We start from the raw sequence: 13,340 nt of genomic DNA, 5'->3' as shown, positions 1-13,340 counted from the left end.
AGTAGTCTAATATTACAGAGCATAATATTATTTAAAAAAACAAAGGTACAATATAGAAAACATTATAAAGTGTAATTTGAGGAAAGGCATTACATTATGGAGACTAAAAGATGAGAAAAGGAAATAAAAAAGTTAAAGAAAAAGAAGGGTCAAACAAAATCAACCACTGAGGAATAAAGTAAATATATGCCAAAAATGTGAAATGGCCATTAATAATTAGTATATACTATATAATTATTTAAATATTGTCAAATTAACAAATACCTAAATATTGGACTGAGAGACAATAAACATGCCAATAATATCTGATAGGTTAGTAAGAATATCAAAATTTAGACAAGACCAGAAAAGATAAAATTTTAGAGAAACAAGAAATTAACTAGTCCTGCAAACTGATGATGCAAGTAGCCTGTGATTAATCTATAGAATATGCATTAATGATTCTTCCTAGAATCACTGTTGATGTCAATGGTTCCAGGAGACACTTAGAGATAGAAGCTAGCTCTTAAAATGTGAAGGTAGTAGACGTAATCATGATTGGCCCTCAGGAGGAAACTGTTCTATGTACTACTCCAAAATTAGATGACTGAGGGTAATTAAGTCAAAATGCTGATTCTGCTGCCAAATTGTAAGTTTAGGACTGCTTTCATTAAAAGACCTAAAATTATACATATTTTCCCAGAATTGTTTTAAGGCTATGCATAAATCAGAATTAAGCTGGGTCTTTATCAGGCACAGCTTTAGTGTGAAATTAATCCTAAGGCTTCGTACTAAAAGAAAATCATTCCTCCTAGATTTCTAGAATATTATGGAATTGAAAGGTTTATCACAATTCTACATAGTTAGCTCTGTACTGGCTAGACCAAAATATAAATGCTCTAAAGTCAATTGAACAATATTAATAAATCATTATCCAAAGAAACACAAAGATATCTAAAATTTTTAAAAATAAGGATTATATTTATACCCAAATTTCCTACAGGGCATTATGGATTAGATATCTATACATTTTGTAGACCTAATAATTTTTGAAAGTTTATAGCAGGAACTATGCCAAAATCTGGCCATTATACAATACCTGTAGTCGACTTGTCATATCTTGACAACAGTTGCTCATTGCTTGAACATCTTCACTTATGCTTTCAAGTTCCTGAAAAGGAGAAAAGTAACATCATACATCATATATACAGTAAGAAGAAGGTTCTCTTCTCTTAGCTAAATCCTTATTTTAGTTACATAAATTTTTTTTTGGTCAAGGTATGACAAGAGATCCCATATTTAAAACTGGAAATGATTAAAAAGAATAACATCTAGTGTTAGAAAAACTGTAAAGAAAATAGTACATTCCTTTTAGAGAATATGACCACAGGAAAATGGCAAATGCTTTATAAAACTGAATATCCCTTTATTCCTAGAGTTATTCAATTGCAGTTATTCTTATTGATGTTTAAATAGTCCTATATTTGGCCAGTAGAAGAATCCTCTTCATATTAGCTCCAAAGTCCTTTTGACATTTATCCAATAGTCTCAGATAGCATCTTTGCTTTCTGATACTGATAAGATTGTTCCTTTTAGTAGGAAATGATGTTTAAAAGAGCCAGGCATGGTGGCACACACCTGTAGTCCCAGTTACTTGGGAGACTAAGGTGCGAGAATTGAGTGAGCCCAGGAGTTCGATGCTATAGTGTACTGTGATCATATCTGGAAACAGCCACTGCACTCCAGCCTGGGCAACATAGCAAGATTCCATCTCTAATGTAATAAAAAGAAATCCTTTCCAAATTATTAGTCTTCAGTCAATAAAAATCTACCAAGGTGTTAAAACAATCTATTTTTATTGAACACTCATTGAAACCATGTGCAACACTTCCATAACTCACAGAGAAATATATTACTATTACAATGTATTAATACAGTTAATAAAAATATTACATAAAAAATAAGATATAATAACATAAACAAAATTTATTTTCACTCTATGGCGAGTGGACTATACTCTCAAGTATGATGAATCATTATTAATACATTGAAGTTACTGATATTAATCTGAAATTTTCATATTTTAGAATATAGTAAAAGTAACTCAATTCTAATTAATCTCCAATAGAGAAGTTGTTATCCAAGAGAGGTTTATTCGATGAGGGGATATTTCTATTGGAAAGCCATTCAGGGAAATGTTAATATTTTTGTTAAAAAAGCTAAAATTCCTAAGATAATCTTCTAGAACAATGTTACAACTTTCTAAGAATTAATATTTGTGGAAGTCACAGATTCATAAATCACATTAATACAAATAAAGACCCAAATGCAGCAAGAGAAATTAGCTAAGTTTTCTATTTGGGCATAGTATACGAATAGCAAATATATCAATCTAATTCAAAAAAATACTTAGCACAGAGTCAGACATAACAGTAAGTTCTCAATATATGCTAAATGAAAAGAGTTTACATACCTCCTTCACTTCCTTGAAAATGCTTACAAATTCTTCATTGATGGCTAAACTTTTACGTTCAATATCTCCACGTAAATTTCTTCGAGTTCTCAGACTATTTTCAACAAAAAAGGTTGAAAGTGCCTTGAGAGCTTCTAACATCTCCTATACAATTGGTAACAGAAGACAATTACTGGAACTAATTTTTAAATGTTTTCCTAATCTCAAGACAAAATGTAATGAAATCATTTTCAAATGATTTGTTTTCATTAAACAATCCAAAAAATATTGAAGGACCTTCAAATTACTGAAGCATGCTTATTTCCAGAACATAATAAGGGTCTACTTACTTGTGTATAGTGTTACATATACAAGATTATTCATTGCAGAATTGTTTGGAATTGCAAAGACTAGAAATAATCTAAAAGTCCATCTAAAAGGGATTGGTTAAATAAATTATGATATACTTATTTACAAAAAAAAATCTTTATGCACTTACATAGTATAAGCTTTGAGATATGGTAAGTGAAACATCAAGGCATAGAAACAGTTATAATACCAACAGTTAAAAACTTAAAAGGAATATATACATGCATATTTCCTTGCGTATACCTAGTTTACACATATATAAGGTACACATTAAACTATCTCTGGAACGATCTATTTAAGAATAAGTACTGGAAGCCTCCAGGCTAGAAACTGAATAACTGGAAGCAGAACTTGGAAGAACTTAAAGGCGAAGGCCTCTCTGAAGTGACTGTGAACTGAGGCCTCAGTGGTAGGCAACAGCCAGTCATGGAGACAACGCCTTCCACAGAGAGAGCAAACAGTGAGTACAAAGACCCTAAAGTGGTAGAAGGAAGGCCACTATGACTGAAGCTATGAGAAATTATTACGATTTTAGGCGGCGGAGTAATATAATACAATTTACATTTATAAAAGTGTATTCAACTTTGTAAGGGAAATGAATGGTAGAGGGGTACAAGAAAGGAGGTAGGAAAGAGAAAAAACTAAAATAATCCAAGTGTGGTTTGATAGTGGCTTAGACCAAGATGGCAGTAGTACAAATGAAAAAGAGATATTCCAAAACATGGCACAGTGGCTTACATCTGTAATCCCAGCAGTTCGGGAGGTCAAGTTGGGAGGATAGTTTGATGCCAGGAGGTCAAGACCAGCCTGGGTAACATAGTGAGGACCTATCTCTACAAAAAATCAAAAAATTAGCCAGGTATGGTGGCATGTGCCTGTAGACCTAGCTACCTGGGAAGCCGTGGCAGGAGGATCGCTTGAGCCCACAAGATCGAGGCTGCAGTAAAGCCACGTTCTCTCCACTGGACTCTAGCCTGGGTGACAGAGTGAGACGTGGTCTCAAAAAAAAAAAAAGATATTCCAAAAATTTTTTTCAAAGTAGGATACGTTTGTGGATTTGACAGGAGATGTAAAAAAAAAAAAAGTGACAAGAATCCAAAATTACTCATATGCTTCTTGCTTGACGGGGTAAATGGTGATGTTCTTTAGCGAGAGTGGAACCAGTTTAGGGAAGAATCAAGAGTTCCGCCCATGTTAAGTTCTATGATGTCAATCAGTATCCAATTGGAAGTACAGTATAGACAACTGATTCTACAAATCTGGAGCTCAGTCTACGTCAGAAACACAGTCATAAATTTGAGAGTAATCATGCTTTTTACTACTTAAAATTATGAAAGTACAAGATTTTTCTCACAGAGAGAACATGAAAGGAGGAGAGAGCAGAGAACCAAGCCCAGGACACCCCATAGTACCCTAAATTTTGCAGATATACATGTCTACACCTCTACTACTATATATTCTAGTAGGCTTACCCTTTCATGTTTCTGTTATGTTATTTTGAAATATTGGCTGGATTGACAAAAATAGTAAAGCTATTTATATAAATCCAACTTAATATTTAAGGGGAAGCAAAAATATGTTTACAACTATAAATACTTACCATACCAAAAAAAAAAGAAAAAGAAAAAAAAAAACCCATAAAGTGAAGCAGTTTCTTTTGACTATAGCCTTGAAATGTCCTTAGGTCTGGTTCAAAGAAGTAGTCAGTAATATTGAATGAACGAAATCACAGACTCAAATGTAAATTACAGTTCCACCAGTTACTAGTTGTATGACAACCTAGCTGCACTCTCTCCATGCTTTATTTTCCTCATGGTAAAAAGAAGGTCATGTGGCCAGGTCCTCTGGCTCACGCCTTGTAACCCCAGTACTTTGGAAGGCCGAGGCGGGCAGATCACCTGAGGTCTGGAGTTCGAAACCCGCCTGACCAACAAGGAGAAACCCCATCTCTACTAAAAATACAAAATTAGCCGGGTGTGGTGGTGCATGCCTGTAATCCCAGCTACTCAGGAGGCTGAGGCAGAAGAATCACTTGAACTCGGGAGACGGAGGTTGGGGTGAGCCGAGATTGCACCACTGCACTCCAGCCTGGGCAACAAGCGCGAAACTCTGTCTCAAAAAAAAAAAAAAAAAAAAAAAAAAAGAAGGCCATGTTATCTACATCAAAATAAGTAGCAGTCTTAAATGATATAATAAATATCAATACGAGATACATTAAACACTTCATAAATTTTATGATAAAATATTTGTTAAGAAACAGTAAGTGCCAGGCTCTTTGCAAAGGACTTTACCTGGAGTCTCTCACTGAGTCCTCAAATAACCACCATGAGAAAGTTACTAGCAGTATTCCTAATTCCTAAACGGAAGCTGAGATTAGTGAAGGGACTTACTCAAATCATAATGCACAAATGTAGTGGTTCTATCTAATAAGTGGCAGCCCCCAGAGCCCTTCTTTCTTATTCATTACATTGCAATGTTATTTTGTTACATACCGGAGTCAAATTGTTATTGACAGCTATTTTTCAGTTACCTACACATTCAGCTGTAAAACTCTCTAACTTTGACATATGTTCTTCTTTATGTTACACTGTCATGATCAATTTACCTAGCGACTCATGGACACAGAAGAGATGGCTGGGTATGTGAGCAACTGTAAAGTCCAACTTAAGTGTCAGGAGGTACTTGGGAGAGAGCATGCGGTCTATCTTCTAAAGAAATACAGCCTGAGCCCACAAATCATAGCGCTTGGCTAACAACAAAAAAAAAACTAGTAGATATAACTTCATTTCAGCCATGGGCAAAGGTAGTTCTTTCCCGCTGCAAATTATTGTAGCTGTTGTCACTTGTCGGCGGAAACGCTCCCTTATCCCTACCAATGCTCTCTTGGTCTCCTGACCCCCATTCGCACTGCCTTATCTTGGAATCTGCTCTTCTGCATGTATTTCCTATCCCGTCCTGTGCTCTCCTCCTGTCTCCCGGCTCTCACCGCCAAACACCTCCGGGAGTGTATGGAGGGCACCTTTCGAGGCGCCGCAGTTCACCAATCCCATCCAGAGAGTCTTGAAGGCACCTTTTCAGGTGGAGAGAACACACAGGAAACCCCTTCGCTTTTCCGAAGGTTACTGGGGCTCCCCTTTCTCACCCCACCCCCCACCCCCGGCGCCCGCAGAGCAGCGGAGCCCGCAGGGCTGGGGTCACTCGCGGTCGCTCTGCGGCCGGGACGAGGGAGACCGCGGTGGGTCCCTGACAGACACCGCCCCTGGCCCGGCTCAGCCCCGCGGGAACCTGTGCCTCCGGCCCCACCAGCCCCGGTTACCTTGTCGTTGTCCAGCCGCGTCTCCAGGATCTTATGCAGCTTGCGCGACAGCGGGTTGTTGGTCGTCGCCGAGGTCCCGCCTGCCCCATTGTTGAGGCCGTTGGCAGCCCCAGTCGCAGACACTGCGACCACTTCCCCGCTGCCCTCGGCCATAGCGCTGCGCGTCCCGCCCCTTGCTGCCACCTCAACCAGGCAGGGACAGCGGCGGCAGCGCGAATATTGCGCATGTGCAGATCGGCCGCGCATGCGCATCGGTCCCGGAAGGCTCCACCGGGTAACCCTGCCTGGGCTCCCAGAAGGGTGAGGGTTGAAGAAGATGTGGGGGGCGGGACAAGACCCTCGGGTGGGAGGAGAAAATTGCTAGGATTAGAGAGGACTTTGGAACTGTGAGTCTGCGAGCTTCTGAGCTAATTAGATGACAGCCAAATGTAATATGTAAAATACACCAAGACTTGTGCCTGGCATATACATTCAGTATAAGTTAACTAGACGTTTAAATTAAATTTGCCTTATCTGAATTCATTTTTTTGAAAATTATGTGCTGAAGGCATAGTATGTGCCAAGTACTCTGGTAGGCACTGGAGAATCTACATTGTATGTCTGAAACAGACAAAGCAGTTAATAGATGTTATTAGGTTGTGATGAGTGCTCAGGGCATGAAGTAGTACAGTGAAAGAAAATGGAGGAAAAGGCCCACTTCACTCAGGGAGGTTTGGAGAGGAGTTGACACTTAAACTGAGATTCGAAGGAGAATCAGAATGTGAGGAGAAATCATTCCCAGTTACAAGAAAAGTGTGTAAGTGTACAGGCTTCAAAACAAGATGAACTTGGGTCTGACACAAATGAACCAGAGCCCATGAAACTGTAAAGTAATGGATAAGAAAGTAACAAATTGAGAAAACCTCCCAGGAAACGCTGAAAAACAAACATCTTTTTTTTTCTTTCTTCTCTCATTTTTTAAAATTTGAATCAAAATAAAATCCTGGACTTCTGTGAATTATTTGTCAGAAACACTATTTGGCTCTTGTCATCAATTTTCCTTGTTTCATATATATCTATGTACCTATTTATATTGTATATCAGACTTAAGGGAAAATTACATATTACACAGGTCACATAAAGAAAGCACTGACAAAACCACTCATCTCTACTCTAATAAAGACGAGAAGGCTCAACTATCCAAAAGAAAAAAATATACAAAAAGCAGCAATATCTAGGTATGTATTCAACAAAAACTACAGAGAACCTAGATGAATAAAACTTTAAAGTGCTACTGGGAGAACATACAACTTAAATCAATGAAAAAATATATTGTTCTCTTCAACAGGAAGACTCAATATTGTAAGATGTCTTTTTCACGGATAAATTTAAGTTCAGTGTAACCAAAACTAAAATATCAAAGGTGTTCCTAAGGTGTATATATCCAAATGAATCTTGACTATATAAAGCAATAATATAATGTGGAGTTTGCAAATATGTACAGTTCAAAGGAATGACAATGATAGCATGCCAAGTCAGGAGTGGTCATGAGATATCACATATTGTATGACTTCCTTATGTGAAATCTCCCAAATAGGTAAATCCACAGAGATAGAAAATAGATTAGTGGTTCTGGGAAGAGGAGTATTGGGAAGAGGGAATGGGGAGTACCAGCTCATTGTACAGGTTAGTTTTGGGGGAGATGAAAATACTCTAAAGCTAAATTGTGGTGATGGCTGCACAACTCTGTCAATATACTAAAAACCACTGAACTGTACACTTTAAATGAATGAATTGTATGACATGCAAGTTTCATCTCAAAGCTGTTTTTTAGGCCAGGTGTGATGGCTCACACCTGTATTCCCAGCACTTTCGGAAGGCTGAGGCAGGGGGATCGCTTGAGTTCAGGAGTTAAAGACCAGCCTAGGCAACATAGCGAGACACTGTCTCTACAAAAAAAAAAAAAAAGAAAAAGAAAAATAATACAAAAACGAGTCAGGTGTGGTGGCATGTCTGTGGTCCCAGCTACTTGGAAGTTTGAGGTGGAAGTATCACTTGAGCTCAAGCCTGCGGTGAGTCCATAAACTTCACCTGTTTAAAGTATAAAATATGACAACTTTTAGTTTAATTTCAGAGTCAGCAAATATCACCATCATCTAATTTTAAGACATTTTCACTACTTTAAGAAGAAAACTCTACCCATTAGCAAATACTCCCCATTTTCCCTTCTCTACCACCCTAGGAAAGCACAAATCTGCTTTCTGTCCCTATAGATAGCCAGTTTGGGACATTTCATATAAACAGACTAATGATATTGAGTTGTAAGAATTTTTTATATATTCTGGATACTAGTCTTAATGATTTATTGGAAAATATTTTTTACTACTTTTGCTTGTCCTTTCACTTTCTCAGTGGCAGCCTTTGAAGCACAATTGATCTTAATTTGATGAGGTGCAACTTATCAATTTTCTTTTTTATTATTTGTGTTTTTGGTGCCTTATTCAAGAAATGATTACCCAACCTAGACCACAAAAATTTATTCCTGTGTTTTCTTCTATTACATTGGCACAAAAGTAATTGCAGTTTTTGCCATTGAAAGTAGTGGCAAAAACTGCAATTACTTTTGCACCAACCTAGTAAAAGTTTATATTTTCAGCACTTATATTAAAGTCTATCTTGTACCTTGAGCTAATTTTTGTGTATGGATGTTAGGTAGGGATCCAGTTTTATTGTTTTAAATGTGGATATTTAGTCCTCTCCCACACCATTTGCTGAAAAGACTATTCTTTCTCCCATGTGAGCTTTTCTATAGATTGAGAAAAAGCAAATGATAAATCCAATTTCCATTCATGATTGAAAAAACAAGCAAACCCTTAGCAATTTGAATAGAAAGGGACTTCCTTAATTGGATTGAGAGTATATCCAAAAAAAAAAAAAAAAAAAAAAGACCCTATGACAAACATCACACCTAAGGAAATATTTAAAACTTTCTCCTTGACATCAAGAATAAGACAAAAATGGTCCACTATCACTGCTATGCATTATTTCACTAGAGGCTCAAACCAGAATAATAAACTAAGAAAAAAGTCATAAAAATTTGAGAGAATTTTTTAAATTCACACTTTTTCCAGATGATGCAATTGTGTCCCTAGATAATCCAGAAGGATCTACAGAAAAATTGTTAGAATTAAAATAATAACCTATTTCACATATTGTTTTCCAAAACTCCAAAAAGTACAGGATCTTGGAATTTAACTAGCTTGCAGAAGAGGTTGTGTGACTCATTAGCATCTCATTGCAAAAATATGTTTTTACATTGGTTAGGATTTGCTTCATCAGTTAGCATTGAAGAGCCTGTAAAAGTGATTAAAAATCCAAGATTAAAAACGATATGGAGCCAGGTGCGGTGGGTCATGCCTGTAATCCCAGCTACTCGGGAGGCTGAGGCAGGAGAATCACTTCAACCGGGAGGCAGAGGTTGCAGTGAACCAAGATTGTGCCACTGCACTCCAGACTGGATAGTAGAACAAGACTCCTTCCTTGAAAAAAAAAAAAAGAAGAAGAAGAAGAAGAAAAGAAAAAGATATAGAGACAAGGCACAGTGGTTTATACCTGTAATCCCAACACTTTGGGAGTTAGAGGCAGGAGGATCACTTGAGCCCAGGAATACGAGACCAGCCTGGGCAACATCAAGAGACTCCACCTCTACAAAAAATTTTTAAAAATAGCCAGTTGTGGTGGTACATGTTTGTATCCCAGCTAGTTGGGAGGCTGAAGTGGGAGGATCACTTGATCTTAGAAGGTTGAGGCTGCAGTAAGCCATGATTGCACCACTGCACTCCAGCCTGGGTAACAGAGTGAGAATCTGTCACCAAAAAAAAAGAAGAAAGAAAGAGAGGGAGGGCTGGAGGGAGGGAGCGAGATGGGGGTGGAGGGGGGAGAAAAGAAAAGAAAAGGAAAGAAAGGAGACAAAAGGAGAAGGAAAGAAAGAAAATATTTGGGCCGGGCATGGTGGCTCACCTCTCTAATCCTAGTACTTTTGGGGGCTGAGGCAGGCAGATAGCTTGAGCCCAGGAGTTTGAGACTAGCCTAGACAAGACAGAGAAACCCTGTCACTAGAAAAATACAAAAATTTAGCCAAGCACGGTACCACACGCCCCTGTAGTCTTAGCTACTCAGGAGGTTGAGGTGGGAGGATTGCTTGAACCTAGAAGGCGGAGGTTGCGGTGAGCCGAGATCATGCCACTGCACACCAGCCTGGTTGACAGAGTGAGACCTTATTTAAAATATGTTATTTACGTTATCCTAGGATTCAGGATTTCTTAACTTTGGCACCATTGACATTTGGGGCTGCGTATTTTGTTGTTGTTGTTGGGAACTCTTCTGTTCACCGTAGGCTGTTTAGCAGCATTCCTGCCCTCTATCCACTAAATGCCAGTAGCATCCTCCCCAGGTAGAACGATCAAAATGTCTTCAGACATTGCCAATGTCCCTGAAGGGCAAAACTGTCCAGGGTTGACAACCACTGTTCCAAGCCATAAGTATTTTAGTTATCTGATAGTGCTTAACATGTTACCCCAAAACTAGTATATTTAAAAAAAAAAACCATCATGGCTTCCGTGAGTCAGGAAATCAAGAGTGACTTGGCTAGGTGGTTTAGGCTCAGGGTCTCTCATGAAGCTGCAATCAGATATTACTAGGACTGCAGTCATCTGAAAGCTTAATTGGTGCTGGAGGATTCACTTCAAGGTGGCAAACTCATGTGACTGGCATATGCTACTTATTAGAAGGAGGCTCCATTCCTCACCAAATGGGCCTTCCCACGGGGCTATCTGAGTGTCCTCGTAACTTGGCACTCTTCCTGCTAGGCATTTACCATGGATATAATGCAACTACTTGCCACAGTATATAAACAAAGATATTTATCATATCATGGTTCATAATAGAGAGAAAAATAGAGACAGAGAGAGAAATGAAGAGAAAGGAAGGAAGGAAGGGAGAAAGAGAGGCAGAAAGAGAAAGAGAAAGGAAGGAGGGAAGGAAGGAGAGACTAAGGGAGGGAGGAGGAAAGAGAGACAACCAAAGTGTCTATCAATAGAGGACTGAACAAATAAATTATGATGCACTCATTCATTCAGCAGAATACTATGCAAATGTTATCTGCTATGAAGGAGATTTAAATGTTAACCTTCAAAGAATTACACAATATATTATGTGAAAAAGTAAGCTGTATTATGTATGCATGGTGAGATCACTTACAGGCATGAAATGGAGAGATACATAGAAATTTAGATTTTTTTTTTTCAGGATGACATTCCAGTGGAAGGAAGGCTTCCATTTCCCATTTTGTACCTTTCTAAACGGATTGAAATTTTCTAGTCTTATTCATGTATTACTAAATATATTAACAGACATTATTAAGGTAGAGTAACTATGACCCACTTTTCTTATTTATTTCTAATTCTCTGAATTAACAATTGTAAAAAAGTAAATGAGATAATTTATGAATTAAAATAATATGTGGTAACATGAAAACAGGGAAATTATTATATGTTTTAAATGCTTAAGTGTATTTTTATGAGGCTAACTATAAATTGTAAGAACTTAAAATCAGTATTTGTCAAGAGTTAAAATAAATGTTCAGGTGTGCCTCATCAGAGACATGTGTGTACGTATTTGTGTATTTTTGAAAATAAAGTCTTTTAGTGAAAATGTGAAAGATAATTTTTATAGTAAGCTCCATAAAGTAGTAGAACATTAAAAGAATTAAAAGATATGCTCTGACCTAAATATTTCAATTTAATGGGAGAACAAATACATGCATGTAAAAGAGCAAATGACAGAAGAACCATGCAATAGAGTGAAATGTGGAGATTCTTACCTTTTAAGAAATGGTTGAGGCCAGATGTGGTGGCTCACCCCTGTAACCCCAGCACTGTGGGAGGCCAAGGTGGGCAGATCACTTGAGGTCAAGAGTTTGAGGCCAACATGGTAAAACCCCGTTTCTATTAAAAATACAAAAATTAGCCAGATGTGGTGGTGCGTGCCCTGTAATCTCAATCACTAGGGAGGCTGAGGCAGGAGAATTGCTTGAACCTGGGAGACGGAGGTTGCAGTGAGCCAAGGTTGCACCACTGCACTCCAGCCTGGGCAACAGAGCAAGACTCCATCTAAAAACAAAAACAAAAACAACAAAAAAAAAAAAAAAGAAAAAAAAGAAAAAAGGAAGAAAATAAAAAGAAAAGGTTGAAAGGAGGGCCTCTCCAAACTCCTACTCCTCTCCTTTAGATCAAGCTTGTCCAACCTGAGGCCTGCAGACCGCATGGATATAGCCCAGGACAACTTTGAATTCTGCCCAACACAATTTGTAAACTCACTTAAAACATTATGGATTTTTTGCAATTTTTTTTTTTTTTTTTAAGATTGTCAGTTATCATTAGTGTTAGTGTATCTTATGTGTGGTCCAGGGAAGCCAAAAGATTGGACACCATTGCTTTAGAGGGTTATTTAAGCTTTCTTGCCCTTTGGCTTCTGAAATAAGAGGAAGTCACTTTGTATTGGCAACTGGGGCTTCATCAAAATATAATATGGCATTTACTAAAGCTATGTCTAGTAAGTCATAGAATTTTCAGTCTTCTACGTTTTTCATTGTGTTGATAACAGTAGCTCCCATTATTTAGCAACTATGTTTATTGTAAATCAGGCTCTGTGCTAGAATTTATTATACACTATTTTTATCTTCACAGCTACCCTGCAACATAAGGATCATTACCACATTATCATGTAATCAGTACTCTTATTGATGAATAATCCAAGACTAAAGAAACCTTTCCAAGGATGTATGGCTAATTCAGATAACATAGCCAGCTACCCCCTAATTGGGCATTTAACTTAAAGGGTTGGGCCGAGCACTGTTGCTAATGCTTGTTATCCCAGCATCTTGGGAGACCAAGGTGGGTGGATCGCTTGAGGTCAGGAGTTTGAGACCAGCCTGGCCAACTTAGCAAAACCCTTTCTCTACTAAAAATACAAAAATTAGCTGGGCATGGTGGTGCGCACCTGTATTCCCAACAACTCTGTAGGCTAAGGCAGGAGAATCTCTTGAACCCGGGAGGCAGAGGTTGCAATGAGCCAAGATCATGCCACTGCACTCCAGCTTGGGCAACAGAGCAAGACTAAAAAATAAAGGGTTGTATTATTGCTTTCTCGGTTTTGGTTGTGTACACCTCTCCCTTGGAATGTAAG

General features: G+C 38.1%; 1 protein-coding gene across 5 annotated transcripts in view; it reads right to left on the bottom strand.

Annotated features, from left to right (window-relative positions):
• Positions 1 to 6,319, bottom strand: part of COG6 (component of oligomeric golgi complex 6) — a 101,676-nt gene extending 95,357 nt beyond the window's left edge. For all 5 annotated transcript variants that reach the window (XM_077974394.1, XM_001088372.4, XM_077974395.1 and 2 more), the window contains exons 1-3: positions 6,117 to 6,319; positions 2,453 to 2,596; positions 1,079 to 1,150 (exon numbers count right to left, since the gene is read on the bottom strand). In XM_077974394.1, the coding sequence (XP_077830520.1) occupies positions 1,079 to 1,150; positions 2,453 to 2,596; positions 6,117 to 6,269 (369 nt within the window). In that variant the 5' untranslated portion in view covers positions 6,270 to 6,319. The remainder of the gene's footprint in view (positions 1 to 1,078; positions 1,151 to 2,452; positions 2,597 to 6,116) is intronic.
• Positions 6,320 to 13,340: the final 7,021 nt, after the last annotated feature.

The sequence above is a fragment of the Macaca mulatta genome, chromosome 17 (genome assembly GCF_049350105.2).
Source record: "Macaca mulatta isolate MMU2019108-1 chromosome 17, T2T-MMU8v2.0, whole genome shotgun sequence".
Lineage (NCBI taxonomy): Eukaryota > Metazoa > Chordata > Mammalia > Primates > Cercopithecidae > Macaca > Macaca mulatta.
This window is presented reverse-complemented; position numbering and strand designations above follow the sequence as displayed.